Source organism: Pristis pectinata, chromosome 11 (genome assembly GCF_009764475.1).
Source record: "Pristis pectinata isolate sPriPec2 chromosome 11, sPriPec2.1.pri, whole genome shotgun sequence".
Taxonomy (NCBI): Eukaryota; Metazoa; Chordata; class Chondrichthyes; order Rhinopristiformes; family Pristidae; genus Pristis; species Pristis pectinata.
Genome location: NC_067415.1, coordinates 13,727,275 through 13,742,026, shown reverse-complemented (window position 1 = coordinate 13,742,026; position 14,752 = coordinate 13,727,275). Strand labels below are relative to the sequence as shown.

Sequence of the window (14,752 nt, the reverse complement as noted above, 5' to 3'; positions counted from 1 at the left end):
AGGCACCCAATTCACTTCCAGTCTCTGGGCTGCATTAGCGAACCTGCTAGGGACGCAGCTGCACACCACCACGGCCTACCATCCTCAATCAAACGGGTTGGTGGAACGTTTTCACCGCCATCTAAAATCGGCCTTGATGGCCCGCCTGAAGGGTCCTAACTGGGTTGACGAGCTGCCTTGGGTCCTGCTCGGCATACGCACTGCCCCCAAAGACGACCTCCGCACTTCGTCAGCTGAGCTTGTATACGGGGCGCCACTAGTTGTCCCCGGGGATTTCATACCTGCCCTTCAGGGCCAAGGGGAACAACCCCCAGCAGTTCTACAAAGACTGCGCGAGAAGCTCGGCGCCTTGGCCCCGATTCCCACCTCATGGCACGGTCAAGCCCCATCCTGTCAGCCCAAGGAACTACGGGACTGTAAGTTTGTTTTCGTTCGCAGGGGCACACCTCGGGCGCCATTGCAACGACCATATGAGGGCCCGTTCCGAGTCATACGGAATAACGGATCCACTTTTATTTTGGACATTGGAGGCGGGGAACAGGTTTTCACGGCGGACCGCCTCAAACCGGCCCATTTGGATCTGCAACAGCCTGTCGAGGTTGCCACGCCACGACGCAGAGGCCGCCCCCCTAAGCGGCAGCTGGCACAGCCCACGGACCTTGGGGACTGTCTCGCCGGTTCTGGGGGGGGGTTGTGTGGCGACTCACCGTCTAGTCGGGCGAACCGGCTCGGCAGTCGGGTCGCGCGGCGTCGGAGCGACGAGGCCCAAGATGGCGGCGGGCCTCATCTTTCCGAGTGACGGGGAGAACCCGCGCGCGGGAAAGTCCTGATGACGTAGGACTTATGTCATTGCCGGTTTTTTGGGCGGGAGTTTTTCTCCCTTAAAGGGCCCGCACAAGGCGGGAAAATAAACCATTTTCTGTTTGGCAATCCTCCGAGTAGAGTCTGTTTTATTCCGCGGTAGCAACCGCTACAAGAGAATAGTTCTGCTTTCCCCACTGAGAAACAAACAAAATATTTTGTTTTAAAAAATCAGGTCAAAACTAATGCAATTTCAAATATGAAAGCTCTGGAGAGACAGAGTTCAGTGGTTCACCCTTAAAATATGTGAAGGACAAACATATGAACTAATCAAATTATTTCTCACTTACTTTGCCTTGTGAGCCCGACGACTGCCAACATTGCCCAGAGCCATCAATCAGGCGGGAAGCTTGACTGACAGATGACGAGACTCCAAAGTTCTTCACAACTCTTGACCAATCATCTAACAACATTCCTCTCTGACAGCTATATCGCTTCTTTTGCTGCTTTCCTGAACGCCCAGTGAATACAGGTGATTGCCCTTTAAATCAATATAGAAGTTATTTCTAACAAAACCATTTCAAAATCTATTAAAAACAACATTTCAAATTTGCTGCTCCAGATTCAAGCATCTGCAGCCTCTTGTATCTCTATTTCAAAATCCTGCTGTACGGCTGGAAAGACAAAATCAAGGAAACAAATTTTGCAGATAAGATCTTCAAGACCCCAAATGTAACCCAATGAACAGAATGGAAGAGTTATGAAAGAAACATAATTCAAGTTTTATTCAAGTAGCTACTTAAAGTTTAAGTACTCAGAGAATGGAAAATATTTTATGAAAGGATTATCTGGTACTTTTTAAAACAATCTTCACTAAGAACCTACTTTAGGGCTTAAAAAGATACAAATATTACGGTTAACTGCCTCGTCATTCCTCCTTTATAGAATTAATAGGTCAGCGTTGGACTACGACTGGCAAGTTTTGCAGTGTTTTAGTTTGAATTGTATCTCACCTGGCTCATTAATTCTCCCAAAGGTATGTCTTGAATTGTGTTTCCGTGTCTTGAAACAGTTTTCACAATAATCAAAATCATCACAGTTTCTGCATTTGAACCTGGGCCCATTCATTGGGAACATCTGGCAGCCATCACATCTGTTGAAAGCAAATAAATAAAGCCTGATTGAATCAAAAGGTGGCACAGTTAAAGAGAAGGATGATAACTAGTCTGAAAAGTAGAAAAAAAATCAGCCAGAAGAAACCAGTTGACAATAATGGCAAGTGTTATGTAAATGCATTAACAGAACAATCAAGATAAATGCTTTAAGATTATGTCTCAAGTCTTCAAGGGAAAATGCAGACGAAACAGTGCGATTGATGATACAAGAAAGTACTTGGTTAACAGGTAGTTGAGTGGTCAGAAGCTGGACTGCGAAAAGATCTTTTAAATTCAAAATAATGGTCTCAAATATTGCGAGCAAAGGAATTTAAATAAGCCTTGCAGTGTCAGAAGGGTTGGAGAATTGGGGGGGGCGAGGGCAGGGAGGGTGGGAAACAGCAAATGTTAGAAGTGGCAATAGAGGAGAAGTTTGAAACAGTTTTTGCCTTCCAAGATGATTCTGAAATAGCAAGATGCAAATTGTTGTGGAAAGCAACAGCAGTAATACAAACAAAGTAGAATATTGGAGGTTGGGTGTAAGTGAGGTTGGGGGAGGACGATGGTGGGAAGTGGAGAGGTTGTATTGCTTAAAGTAACTCATTTGCTTCCACAAGAAAAATCCTCTATTGATTTCTAACCATATCCATCCCATCTCCTCTCAGATCACATCATCTCAATGCAGATGCTGTAAAACTTTGTTAACATTAAAAAAACTGAATAAATTGAAAGATCCTATTTATTTTCATGAAGTGCAATGAACTAAAGTGCACACTAAACCAATCATAAAGATGTGACAGCAAGTTAAATTCTACAAGTCAGTATCTTTACAATAGAAAACATTTTATTCATTACTTAATAGGAAAAAATGGACAAAAATATGAAGACAGCTGCTATCATCATTTTATTAAATCTCTTACGTGACTCCTGGATGAATGCTGGGTACTAACTCCATTTCAGACAACAACCCAGTCCAGTGAGACTGCTGAGGAAAATCAACGATAACATCCTTCCCATTAGCACTAAATGCTGAAAGAAATAAATTCAAAAGCATAATGAAAATACAGCAATGAATAGCCATCATAACAGATTCAGGCTGTAATTTGATCTATACTAATCAAATGAACAAAATAATCAGGTTTCCATTTTAACCCTGTTCTGCACAGTAAGTAGTTCAATGCCTAAATCAATAAAGCCAAACAAGTATTACACAACTGTTTAAAAAATTGTACACTAGTATTGTATAAAGTTATAGCTTTAAATTGAAGGGTAGGGAAAGCGTGAGGCCCACAAAAAATTGACAACAGGTTTAGAGGGTTACTTGATAACATTGTCTCTAAAACAGGATTGGAATAACTTTCCTCTAACTGATACAACAAAAGCTGACGCTGCATTAAAATTATGGAAAATTAGAAGTTTGCTACCAAATAGCAAACAATCCAGAATTCTTTAGCTAAAACAATGCGGTAAAAAATTTCACACAAAAATCTGACTAATTTACTTATCCACAGTAGTGTTTAAAGACAGTAATTTATTACAAATCAAAATGGAACTTAATATTTTGTATAGGCAACTCTGTGTTTCCTAGGGGTTGCATTCTTAGAAAACTATCCGTATTGCAAAGCCCTATATCCATTGAATCCCATGTTATAAGTGGTGATGCATTCCCACGGGATGTTTATCTCTCAACAGTGGTACCACTGCTGATAGATCAGTGGGGAGCCACTTAAGAGATTGCCTTGTCAGTTTCCAAAGCAAATCACTTAAGTGGCCAGCAGCTGCGGTTAGAGACACGTGACCGCAGATGCTTGTCGGCTTCCAACCTTCAGTCTGAATGAACACATGCACATTTAAACACAGATCATAGGTAAGATAGCTTTATGATATAACTCACAACAAACAACAGAGGTCATTTAGGTTCACAACTTGTACTTAAACTTGGTTCTTTTTCAGATATCTTGAGGAAAAATAATACAGAAACTCTTGGGGGGTGGGGGGAGAAAACTGCTGGACAGAAAAGTGAAGTTACTATACTAAAAAAAACCACATTAACTGCACATGAATCAAGAAAAGTGATTTGAAAGAAATAAAAGTAGATACAATTTGTTGTTTCTTTCATATTTTGTGCTTATTTGTTTTTTCTACCCCCACACAAATTCCATAAGAGCAAATTTTATTCTGCATCTCAGATTTCTGGATACTAATTTGTGAATTCTTTAAGGGCGAATTTCCATAACCATACAGCCATAATGTGGGGTGGCGCCTGTATTATGATCTCATGCATCAATGTTTACCAACTTTGCACCCATTGCTGCAAAACTGCATCTTATTTTGTACCAGCCTTTCAAATCTTGATCAAAACAATGCACAATTAATGTGATTATATTCGATGAAGCAGAAGAAAAAAAGAGGATGATTCCTTTACCTTTCACAACACCAACGCTCCTGTGGGTAACTGATCCCCACTTGTACTTTGGAGTTGTAACTGAAGCCTTAACCCGCACTTTATCTGCGATTTTTATGTGAGAAGTAGAATTCTGTGGAGGGAAACCTAAAAAAGAAGAAAATTATGCTTCTGGTGAGTACTATTTCAAATCTGGTAAGCTGGACTTCAAAATAAAAGCAGCAACTATTGCACAATATGTGTGGTTTTTGATTTGTATTGCATTTACATACCCAATAATTCAACATGGATATATCTGACCCAGTAAGTGCCACCTTTTTGTTGCCAGTCACATTGCACATTTAGGTCATGCAACCCATCTCGATCCAATTTAATTACTTTGCCCATATCTCCCTCGCAAACCTCTTCATAAGTTCTGCAGCATCGAACCATCATTCCCACCTGCATGATCCAATAAAGCAAAGAGCAAAATGAAACCTGCACCTTATTGCAATATTTTTCAAACCACTGATCATGTGCAAACAATAGGTTCGCAATATTTAAATTGGAAGACAATCCCACCTGAATGTTCTCCCTTATGTACACAGCATAATCATCATTACTCAAGAAATCTGCACGTTTCTTGTAGGTTTGGCTTTCAGTCACCACAGCAGCCCAAGGCTACAAAATAAGAATATATTGTAATGTTATAGTTCACATGACCCAAATGTATTAAAATATGCTAAATATGTTCTGCTTTAAAATTACATTGGATATAGTCACTTGAGAACCAATGATAGCACACGCAGCTTCAGCCTCTTCCACATCTTCCAGAATTTCTTCATCCGAGTACTCCGATAGAGTGCTCTCAGTATCCGAGAGATCTGTGATCTGTACATCAGGATGATCCAACAGCCAACTAACCAATGCTTCAACACCTTCAAAATAAAATTCAAGACAATGTTGGTGAGGCCACATTTGGAGTCGTGTTCAGTTTTGGTCAACCTGCTATAGGAAAGATGCCATTAAGCTAGAAAGAGTGCAGAAGAGATTTACAAGGATGTTGCCAGGAATCAAGAGACTGGGTTACAGGGAAATGTTGGGCAGGCTAGGACTTTATTCCTTGGAGCGTAGGAGACTGAGGGGTGACCTCATAGGGGTGTATAAAATCATGAGAGGCATAGATAGGGTCAACGCACACACAGTCTTTTTCCCAGGATTCATTCCCACTCATTCTGCAACGAGTTTTTAAAGATTGTGCTTAACTATGTTGCACTCTCCTTAATAAGCTCCAGAATCGAATACTTAGTCCAAAAGATAAAACATTACTTGCAAGATGACGTGGAAGGACCAACTTCAATATTGTAATTTTTTTTTACCTGGCAATCCTGTAGCATTTCCAGAGATTCCTGTAAGTGATTTTAGTGCAAACTCAATATTTTTCCGCCCAAAGCCCATTTCCATTAGCTGAGCCACAATGGGCAAAGGTGGCGGGGGAGAAGGTTTTCGCTTCTTGTGTTTTATTGACCGCACAGGCTGCACTGTAACAGGTGTTGTCGCTTCACTTGAACTGCTATCATCAAATACAGGTATACATGGCTGTGTAGATTCCACTGCCAAGAACTGACAAACAGCAAGAGCTGCAGCCTAGTGCAAAACAAAAAATATAAAGACTAATTAGCATAAACATTACACAAACAAGTACATGAAAAACATGGTTATGAAACTTTGTATTATAATTATTACTATCTTGAAAAATGCTTTAAGAACATGGGAGAATTTGCGTAAAGATGGATTTCCTTAAGTCAGGTTATTCATAACCCTGGGAGCCTCTTGTACCAGGAGGCCCTCAGTACAAAGACTTTCCACTGTTCTTTACATATGCTTTGTACAACCAGTTTCGAGAAATTCCTTTTGAAGAAAAAATTATCCTCAAGGAGGAGGCACCAGATCCATCTATTTCTTGGCTCAACAGTCCATCATTCCAACATATCCTTCAATTATTTTCCTCCAAGATCTAGTCTGTTAGCCTCATTAACAATGCACGCTTCTGTGCAAATTAAGTACAAATAAATTGAATAAGAATAGACCCTTCGTCAGGTTGAATAGTTCTGAGTGAATCCAAAGACTGAGATAGTAGAAAAGGACACCAGTTATATAATAACAATAATGAAACTAGAGAAAACTAATGATGGCATCCATCACTAAGGTTCCTTACCATCAGGGACGTGCCCTCTTCTCGTTACTACCATCTGGCAGCAGGTACAGGAGCCTGAAGACCCACACTCAATGATTCAGAAACAGCTTTTTCCCCCTCCACCATCAGATTTCTGAACAATCCATGAACCAGTGAACTCTACCTCATTATTCCTTTTTCTTGGCACTATTTACTTTTACAATTTGTAGTCATTTTGTGTCTTTGCACTGTACTGCTGCCGTAAAACAACAAATTTCACGTCATATGTCAGTGATAATAAACCTGATTCTGAGAAGCCTCAGTATACTTTGAGGATTCATTCATTGAAAACCCATAATACTCTCAAACAACCTGGAGGAGCAGCCAACACACATTGACAGAGTGTTATACAATTTTAATAAAAATGCTCTGCCTTATGTAATTTGTTATCTAAGTAGTTAAGCCATGGGTATCTTGTCTTGGGCATAAACATTTATTGTTATATTCACTTAAAGAGAAGGGCTTTAATCTTAAGCACATCCTGCACACACCTGATTTACAGAACTTCTGCAGGGCTTAGGTAGTATAATACATTTTGGGAAACTCACATCCCAAGTCCAGGTGTTCCTTTGGTCCAGAGTAGTACATAACAGGTTTATGAAATTAGCCTATTCACTTGTTTCTTTAAATGGATGATCCAGAAGCAAATTAACAACAAAGTAAGGTCACCGATTACAAGACTTTGACAAAAAAACACACTCTCAGAATAAAGAGACAAAAGATTCTGCAAGTGCTGGAACACACACAAAAAGTGCTGGGGGAACTCTGGGTTCTTGAGTTCTGAGAACCTGGAGCTCCTCCAGCACTGTGTTGCTCAGAACAAAAGAAACTGCCTCTACAATTGTTCGTGCAGCAACATACCCAGGTAACTGAAATTATGATACCTCACTAGGCTTTTACTTTTAAAAAAATTCACTTACATTTAAAGTCCATGAGATGAGCTTATTCACAAATATTTTGTGTTTAAGGAAAACTTCAAAGAAAAAACAACAAACCTCAAGCTCTGATCTATCAAACACAGCTTTCACTGGAGATGGCTGGGTAGCTGCACTCAGCAGTTGCTGCAGTAAGATCAGTGGGGGTTGTGGTCCCTCAGGTGAAAAATCAGCAATGTCAGGAGAGGTAACTGTTGCATCCTCTGAAAATGAAGACACAAGATGATATAATAATAATAATAATAATAATAATAATAATAATAAGCAATACAAATGATGGGTACAAAAAGATGTGCACTACATAACCTGCCACTTATCTGGTTTAGATTCCAGCAAATCAGGCACTTGCTCTACTATATACATCAGAGCTAAAATTTGTAGGGCCCACTCTTATAGTCTGCCATGGGAATAGGTGAGCATGATATAGTAATTCAAGCACAGAACTTGACTTCAGGATCTTAATCTCTCATTGATGAAAGTTACTGTAACATATCCATAAGCTAGAACCTATGCTACACCAAAAACAAAAAGTGGAATGCTTTGGCATTTAAGATGTGGTTTTTGGTAGCTCTTATTTCACACAAAGGCAAATTCATACTTGTATAATGTTGATTAGATTTATCAAGCCCTTAAATTTCAAGAATTACAATAAACAATAATATATTAAGACCTAATAATTACTGATTGTGATACAAATCTTTTGATCTATAAATCACTTTAAAGCATGCAAAATAGATTAACATCTTATGTCTTTACAGATAACACTTTGGACCACATGATGCCCTGGACTGATTTTGCTTGCCTTTGGGGTTAGGAGAAGCATTTTCCATAACGTTCTTTTCGAAAGTAAAAAAATTATTTTCCCCTACCCACTTATGAGTGAGGTGGGAAGGAGTATGTCCCAGTCATCATGGGTAAAAGCAGGCAAGTCTCCTTCATTTTTACTTTATCAAAACATTAACAGTTTGGATTCACTTAACTTGAGCTGGCTCTTTACTTTTTGCAAACTAAGATAATTTGGAAAACGTCAGAAAATTTAACAAATTGCTCCTTTCAGATTTGGGGAAAGCATTTTAAAGTGCTTCACAAATTATTAACTATTTTAGTGATCACTGCTGTCATGTGAGAAACTTCCAAACATCAAAGCACCACAAACAGCATTGAGTTCAATAACTAGATAAACTATTAATTGATCTTGGACAGGGCACTGGATGAGTTTCCCTGCTAAAGTATCTTCTACATGCACTTATTATCTCATTCACTCACTGTGTAGCACTAAAATGCAAACATGTTATATAATCAAGCCTCTTTAACAAGATGAAAGCTTAAACTCCTGAATAAGGTGTAATTAATACCACTGAGTAAAGACCAGTGATTAACTTTGATAAAGCTTTCACACTCACCTGAATACTTAACACAACACAATACTCTGCCTTGAGAGATACAGGGAGGCTTGCTAGATCATACCTGTTGAAAGTGTTCCTGTTTCAAACACAGCAGGTTGAGAAAGAATCTGCCTCAATTTATCTTGATGCACAAGTAAAGCTCGAGCTGCCTTAAGTATGTACAGTCTCAGCTGCTGACACCTTAGCAAAAATAAATCCACTTGATCTGAAAGGGAAAAAAATACATATTAATACTAATTTCCAAACTGCCAAGCTTGAGACATTTCAAAGTAAAAATGCCACATTTTAACCATAAAAATGTTTTTCTTGAAAACAAATAATTTCCATTTTAGATGTTAGTTTATCTTAAAAGGTAGGTCTTTCACTGTGAATATTCATTTATTGTCACTTGCTTAATGTAGTAGAGGGAAAAAAACTTTAAAAAGATTCAAACTTCAGTATTATCAAAGATTAAGTTCCATAAATTTACCGAAGATGTTATCCAATGAATTCTGTTGCATTTCAGAAGTTTTAATTACAACTAATACAAAATCTCAGATCATTTTACAACTCATCTTTAGAAATGCAAAATAGCTGAAAGTAAACAACTGAGTCACACAGTAAGGTTAGATTGTCAAACATCTTGAATGCAGTTCTCTTAATCCATTTATAGTCTGAAGTGACAAAGTCCACTCTGCTTGTTCAGAACAAAGATCAAAAACAATACTTTAGTTACCCGTGAGGCTCTGACTTGACTTCTTCACCCTGTGCTTTTCAAGCTTGCTCCCTGCCAGATTCACAAGCTGAGCCCAGACAGTCAGCATTAGGTCAGAAAATGGCAAGCTGTTAACACTAAAGGCAGTCATTGGGAGCTGAAACAAAAATATAAATGTAGGGATAATGAATTTATAAATTTGGCCTCTCAAGTTATAAAAGCAGTGTGGCTCTGCTCAGATAATGCAAAGGCAAGAAGTACAGTTTAGTAGATACATATCACCTACCGGCTGTAACTGACTCAAAGGACAAACTCTATACATTCTCATGTCATGGAATTGCACTGTAATTTTTCCCTTAGGAGTAATTCGAGCCACCGTTCCCTCTCCAAGCTCTTCATGAATCACCTGGCCACCCAATCGCAGCCGTCCATCTATTCCACCAATCACAGCCAATACTGCCATCAGTCCACCAATCTCTGGATTGTCCGAATCAGGAAAATAATCTTCCAAGACTGTCTGTAAGACAACAGATAAAGAACAGATTTCAGACACAAAAACATATTGTACTGTCTTACATAAACATTAATGCAAAAGAGATCATGGCCCCTTTTCTCAAGAGTAGACAAAGTATGGTGTCCAGTGAAACACAATACAAATAAGTGACTGCAAAATCCCTTTGGCTTCCACGTTTGTTAGAAAGCCAGAAAAGCAATGGAGGCACACACCTGGCTTCACAGTCAATAATGTATGTGATATCTGGATGGCAAAAGTAATAAAGCTTCACATAGTTAACATGCTCTGTCCACTTCCAAGAAGAAAGCTGAACACTATGTTCCTGCAGCACTTGATTTAAAGAAAGACTGATAATGTGCATATGTTAAATGTAGCTATAAAAATGTGAGAAATCAGAAATGGATACCACAATCCTGTGAAATAAGGCAACACATAATTGCCACAAAACCAGTAGAACTACCAATAATAGATCTGGAAGGCAACAATTTTCCATCAGAGAAGAAAATTTGGAAAAGCTTTCATTTAAAATAAATGCTATTTTGTACAGAATCAATCAACAGATTGCTGAACTGTCGGTTAGGATCTTTGAGTCCTCATCGTCCACAGGGATGGTACCAGAGGATTGGAGGGTGGCGAATGTTGTACCCTTATTCAAAAAAGGTAGTAGGGATAGTCCAGGGAATTACAGACCAGTGAGCCTCATGTCTGTGGTGGGTAAGGATTCTAAGAGATAGGATCTATGAGCATTTAGAGAATCATGGAATGATTAGGGACAGCCAGCATGGCTTTGTGAAGGGAAGATCTTGCCTCACAAGCCTGATAGGGTTCTTTGAGATGGTGACCAGGAAGATTGATGAGGGTAGTGCAGTAGATGTGGTCTACATGGATTTTAGTAAGGCATTTGACAAGGTTCCACATGGTAGGCTTCTTCAGAAGGTGAGAGGCCAAGGGATCCAGGGAGGCTTGGCCGTGTGGATTCAGAATTGGCTTGCCTGTAGAAAGCAGAGGGTTGTGGTGGAGGGAGTGCATTCAGATTACTGGTGTCCTACAAGGATTGGTTCTGGGACCTCTACTTTTTGTGATATTTATTAATGACTTAGATGAGGGGGTGGAAGGGTGGGTCAGCAAGTTTGCAGACAACACAAAGGTCGGTGGTGTTGTGGATAGTGTGGAGGGCTGTCGAAGCTTACCAAGGGATATTGATAGGATGCAGAGCTGGGCTGACAAGTGGCAGATGGAGTTCAATCTGGGGAAGTGTAAAGTGGTACACTTTGGAAGGACAAACTCCAAGGTGGAATACAAGGTAAATGGCAGGATTCTGGGCAGTGTAGAGGAGCAGAGGGATCTGGGGGTTCATATCCACAGATCACTGAAAGTTGCCACACAGGTGGATAGGGTAGTTAAGAAAGCTTATGGGATGTTAGCTTTCATAAGTCGTGGGATCGAGTTTAAGAGCCGCAAAGTAATGATGCAGCTTTACAAAACTCTGGTTAGACCACACTTGGAGTACTGTGTCCAGTTCTGGTCGCCTCATAATGAGAAGGATGTGGAGGCGTTGGAGAGGGTGCAGAGGAGATTTACCAGGATACTGCCTGGATTAGAGAGTGTGGATTATGAGAAGAGACTAAAGGAGCTAGGGCTTTACTCATTGGAGAGAAGGAGGAAGAGGGGAGACATGATAGAGGTATACAAAATATTAAGAGGAATAGATAGGCGCTGGCTGTCCACTCTTTCCCAGGGCACCAATGCTCAATACAAGAGGGCATGGCTTTAAGGTAATGGGGGGGGGGGGGGGGGGGGGAGGGGAGTTCAAGGGAGATGTCAGAGGGAGGTTTTTCACCCAGAGAGTGGTTGATGCATGGAATGCACTGCCTGGGGTGGTGGTGGAGGCTGATATGTTGGTCAAGTTCAAGAGATTGAGAGATAAGCATATGGAGGAATTTAAGATAGAGGGATTTGTGGGAGGAAGGGGTTAGATAGTCTTAGGAGTAGTTTGAAGGTCGGCACAACATGGTGGGCCGAAGGGCCTGTATTGTGCTGTATTGTTCTATGGTAACTCTGAGAAGTTATTTCAGACTCAGCTTGTGCTCTATAATAGCACAAACTTCATTTTCATTCTTATACAGGTTTAAGGTGAGAGGGGAAAGATTTAATAGGAACCAGAGTGGCAACTTTTTCAAGCAAAGGGTGGTCAGAATATGGAATGAGCTGCCAAAGGAAGTGCTTGAGGCAGGTACATTAACAACATTTAAAAAAGGTACTTGGACAGGCATGACTAGGAAGGTTTATAAGGTTATGGGCCAAACGCTCACAAGTGGGACTAACTCAGATGAGAACCTTGGTCGGCACAGACCAGTTGAGGTGAAGGACCTATTTCCATGCTGTATCATTCTATGACCTACAGAAATGGTTTGGAGCGCAACCCATTTCCAAATAAGAGTTAGGTGGAGGAACATTTTCATATATTCCATTAAACAAATGAAGCTTTTTTTCCCCACTTAAAAATTGCAAATTATGGAGGGGGATAAAGGAACTGAGAATGGGAATGGAATTTCTAATTCTATACCTTTTTCATTGTTGGTTTATGCATATTCTTGAGAAATTAAGTTTTTATTTTGAAGCTTAACATTATTGACTTTAGTGGTATAATAGGATATCAAGCCAACTGTTTTAGTCACAAAAATCATATTTATAAGCACTGAACAAGCAAATAGGAGCAGAAAAGAAATGTAATTATGTACTTACTGCCTCTGCCTGCTTATCTGCCATGATCTCACCAACACAATTAAGCTGAGAATTGATGTACTCATTGATAAGTCCATTCCACTGATTCAGTGAGTGAAGGGTTCGCAACAGTGCAACTATTTCCTCCGCTAATGTGCTACTGTGAGTGGCTGTCAGAGAAGCCTGAGGTCTAGTTTTTCTTCTTCTCAGCATTCCTTCTACGAAAAGACAGCCAGAAAATATTTTAAACATCTATCCAGCTACTTTTTTTTTCCCCCCCCACATTTTTTGATTGGGAAAATAAACATAAATCACCTCTCAGGAGTGGAAGGTCAGATGAGCAGGTGCTTAGAAGACTACCCAAAAACACAAACAATTTTTCAACAAGGAACTTCATGTCTCTTGATCGCTCATCTCTGTCCCATGAAGGAAGAACTGCTTGCAGCAAACGCAGGGCTAAGATCTTAACACAAATAAAACAGAAAAAAAAACACATTAATAAAAGGCAGGTCTAGAAGTCGATTCACTTATCTCTAGAAAGACTCATTAAACTGTCAACTCACAGCTGGTCAATAAGCACTTTGCTTGATAGCCTGTCACTAGGAAATTCAGCAACACACAAATCCCAAGACATTGAGAGCTAGTGAATCAAGCCTTTCACTAATAAAGGCCTTTCTTGCACGCAAACCATCATTACAGAGTGTGCAAAGGAAATCCAGGAAGTCAGGGGCTGGGTCATGCAGCGGGTGGGGTTCCAAGAATAAGATACCTGGTAGATCAGTAGGTAAAGTGGGTTAGGGCCAGAAAGTTGGGGATCAGATCAAAGGTCAGCAGCCGAGAACATGATGGAAGGAGTCAACAGCTTATGTCCATCTTCACAGAAGACACACAATATCTGCTAGATATATTAGAAAGTCAAGGATCTAGTGACAATGAGGAACTGAAGGAACTATTAGTCAAAAAAAAGTACAAGGGAAGTTGGTGAACTTGAAATCAGATAAATCCCAACAACCGATAAACTACAAAGAGTTTTGAAAGAAGGGGCTTCAGAGATCGTGGATGTTCTGGTGGTCATCTTCTAAAGTTCTGTAGGTTCTGAAATTGTTCCTGTGGATTAGAGGGTAGCTAACATGACCCCACTGTTTAAGAAAGAAGGGAGAGAGAAAACAGGGAATTACCCACCCATTAGCCCGACATCAGTGGCAGGGTAAATGCTGGAGTCTATACTGAAAGAGAAAACTTTGGAAAAAAAAATAATAGGATTATGGAGAGTCAACAAGGATTTACGAAAGGAATATCATATTTTATTAATCTGCTCAAGTTCTTTGAGGATATGACCATTAGAATAGAAAAGGGGGAACCGGTGGATGTGGTGTATTTGGATTTTCAGAAGGCTTTCAATAAAGCCCCACAAAGGAGATTGGTCAACAAGATGAGAGCATATAGAATTCATAATATACTGATATGGATAAGGAATTAGTTATTCAGCAGAAAGCAAAGAATGGGAATAAACATCCACTTTGCAAGTCAGCAGGTAGTGCCTAGTGAGGTACTGCAGGAATTGATGCCTGGGCCCCAACTATTCACAATCTGTATAAATGATTTAGCTGAGGTCATTAAATGTCATACTTCCAAATTTGCTAACACCAAACCAGGCTTGTGAGTATGGAGAAGGATGTAAAGAGAATTAAAGGAGACAAACAAACCAAATGCCTGGGGAAGCACACAGAAATTAGACTATAATGTGGAAGAAAATGTGACATCATCCACTTTGGTGAACATAACCAAAAAGCAAAATATTTGCTAAATGGCAAGATACTGCATAGTATTGATGTTCAAAGGGTTCTGGGTGTACTTGTACTCAAGTCATTGAAGGCCAACACACAAGTACAGTGGCCAATTGGT

At 39.9% G+C, this 14,752-nt stretch overlaps 1 protein-coding gene across 6 annotated transcripts in view; it reads right to left on the bottom strand.

The window, feature by feature from the left end:
- The window catches only part of herc2 (HECT and RLD domain containing E3 ubiquitin protein ligase 2), a 164,915-nt gene that overhangs the window by 65,588 nt on the left and 84,575 nt on the right, over window positions 1-14,752 (bottom strand). For all 6 annotated transcript variants that reach the window (XM_052025739.1, XM_052025737.1, XM_052025738.1 and 3 more), the window contains 14 exons: window positions 13,163-13,310; window positions 12,869-13,065; window positions 9,896-10,126; window positions 9,631-9,766; window positions 8,977-9,120; window positions 7,570-7,712; window positions 5,718-5,985; window positions 5,107-5,276; window positions 4,921-5,019; window positions 4,632-4,800; window positions 4,381-4,506; window positions 2,876-2,984; window positions 1,815-1,954; window positions 1,152-1,342 (listed from right to left, as the gene is read on the bottom strand). In XM_052025739.1, coding sequence (XP_051881699.1) covers window positions 1,152-1,342; window positions 1,815-1,954; window positions 2,876-2,984; window positions 4,381-4,506; window positions 4,632-4,800; window positions 4,921-5,019; window positions 5,107-5,276; window positions 5,718-5,985; window positions 7,570-7,712; window positions 8,977-9,120; window positions 9,631-9,766; window positions 9,896-10,126; window positions 12,869-13,065; window positions 13,163-13,310 — 2,271 coding nt within the window. The remainder of the gene's footprint in view (window positions 1-1,151; window positions 1,343-1,814; window positions 1,955-2,875; window positions 2,985-4,380; window positions 4,507-4,631; window positions 4,801-4,920; window positions 5,020-5,106; window positions 5,277-5,717; window positions 5,986-7,569; window positions 7,713-8,976; window positions 9,121-9,630; window positions 9,767-9,895; window positions 10,127-12,868; window positions 13,066-13,162; window positions 13,311-14,752) is intronic.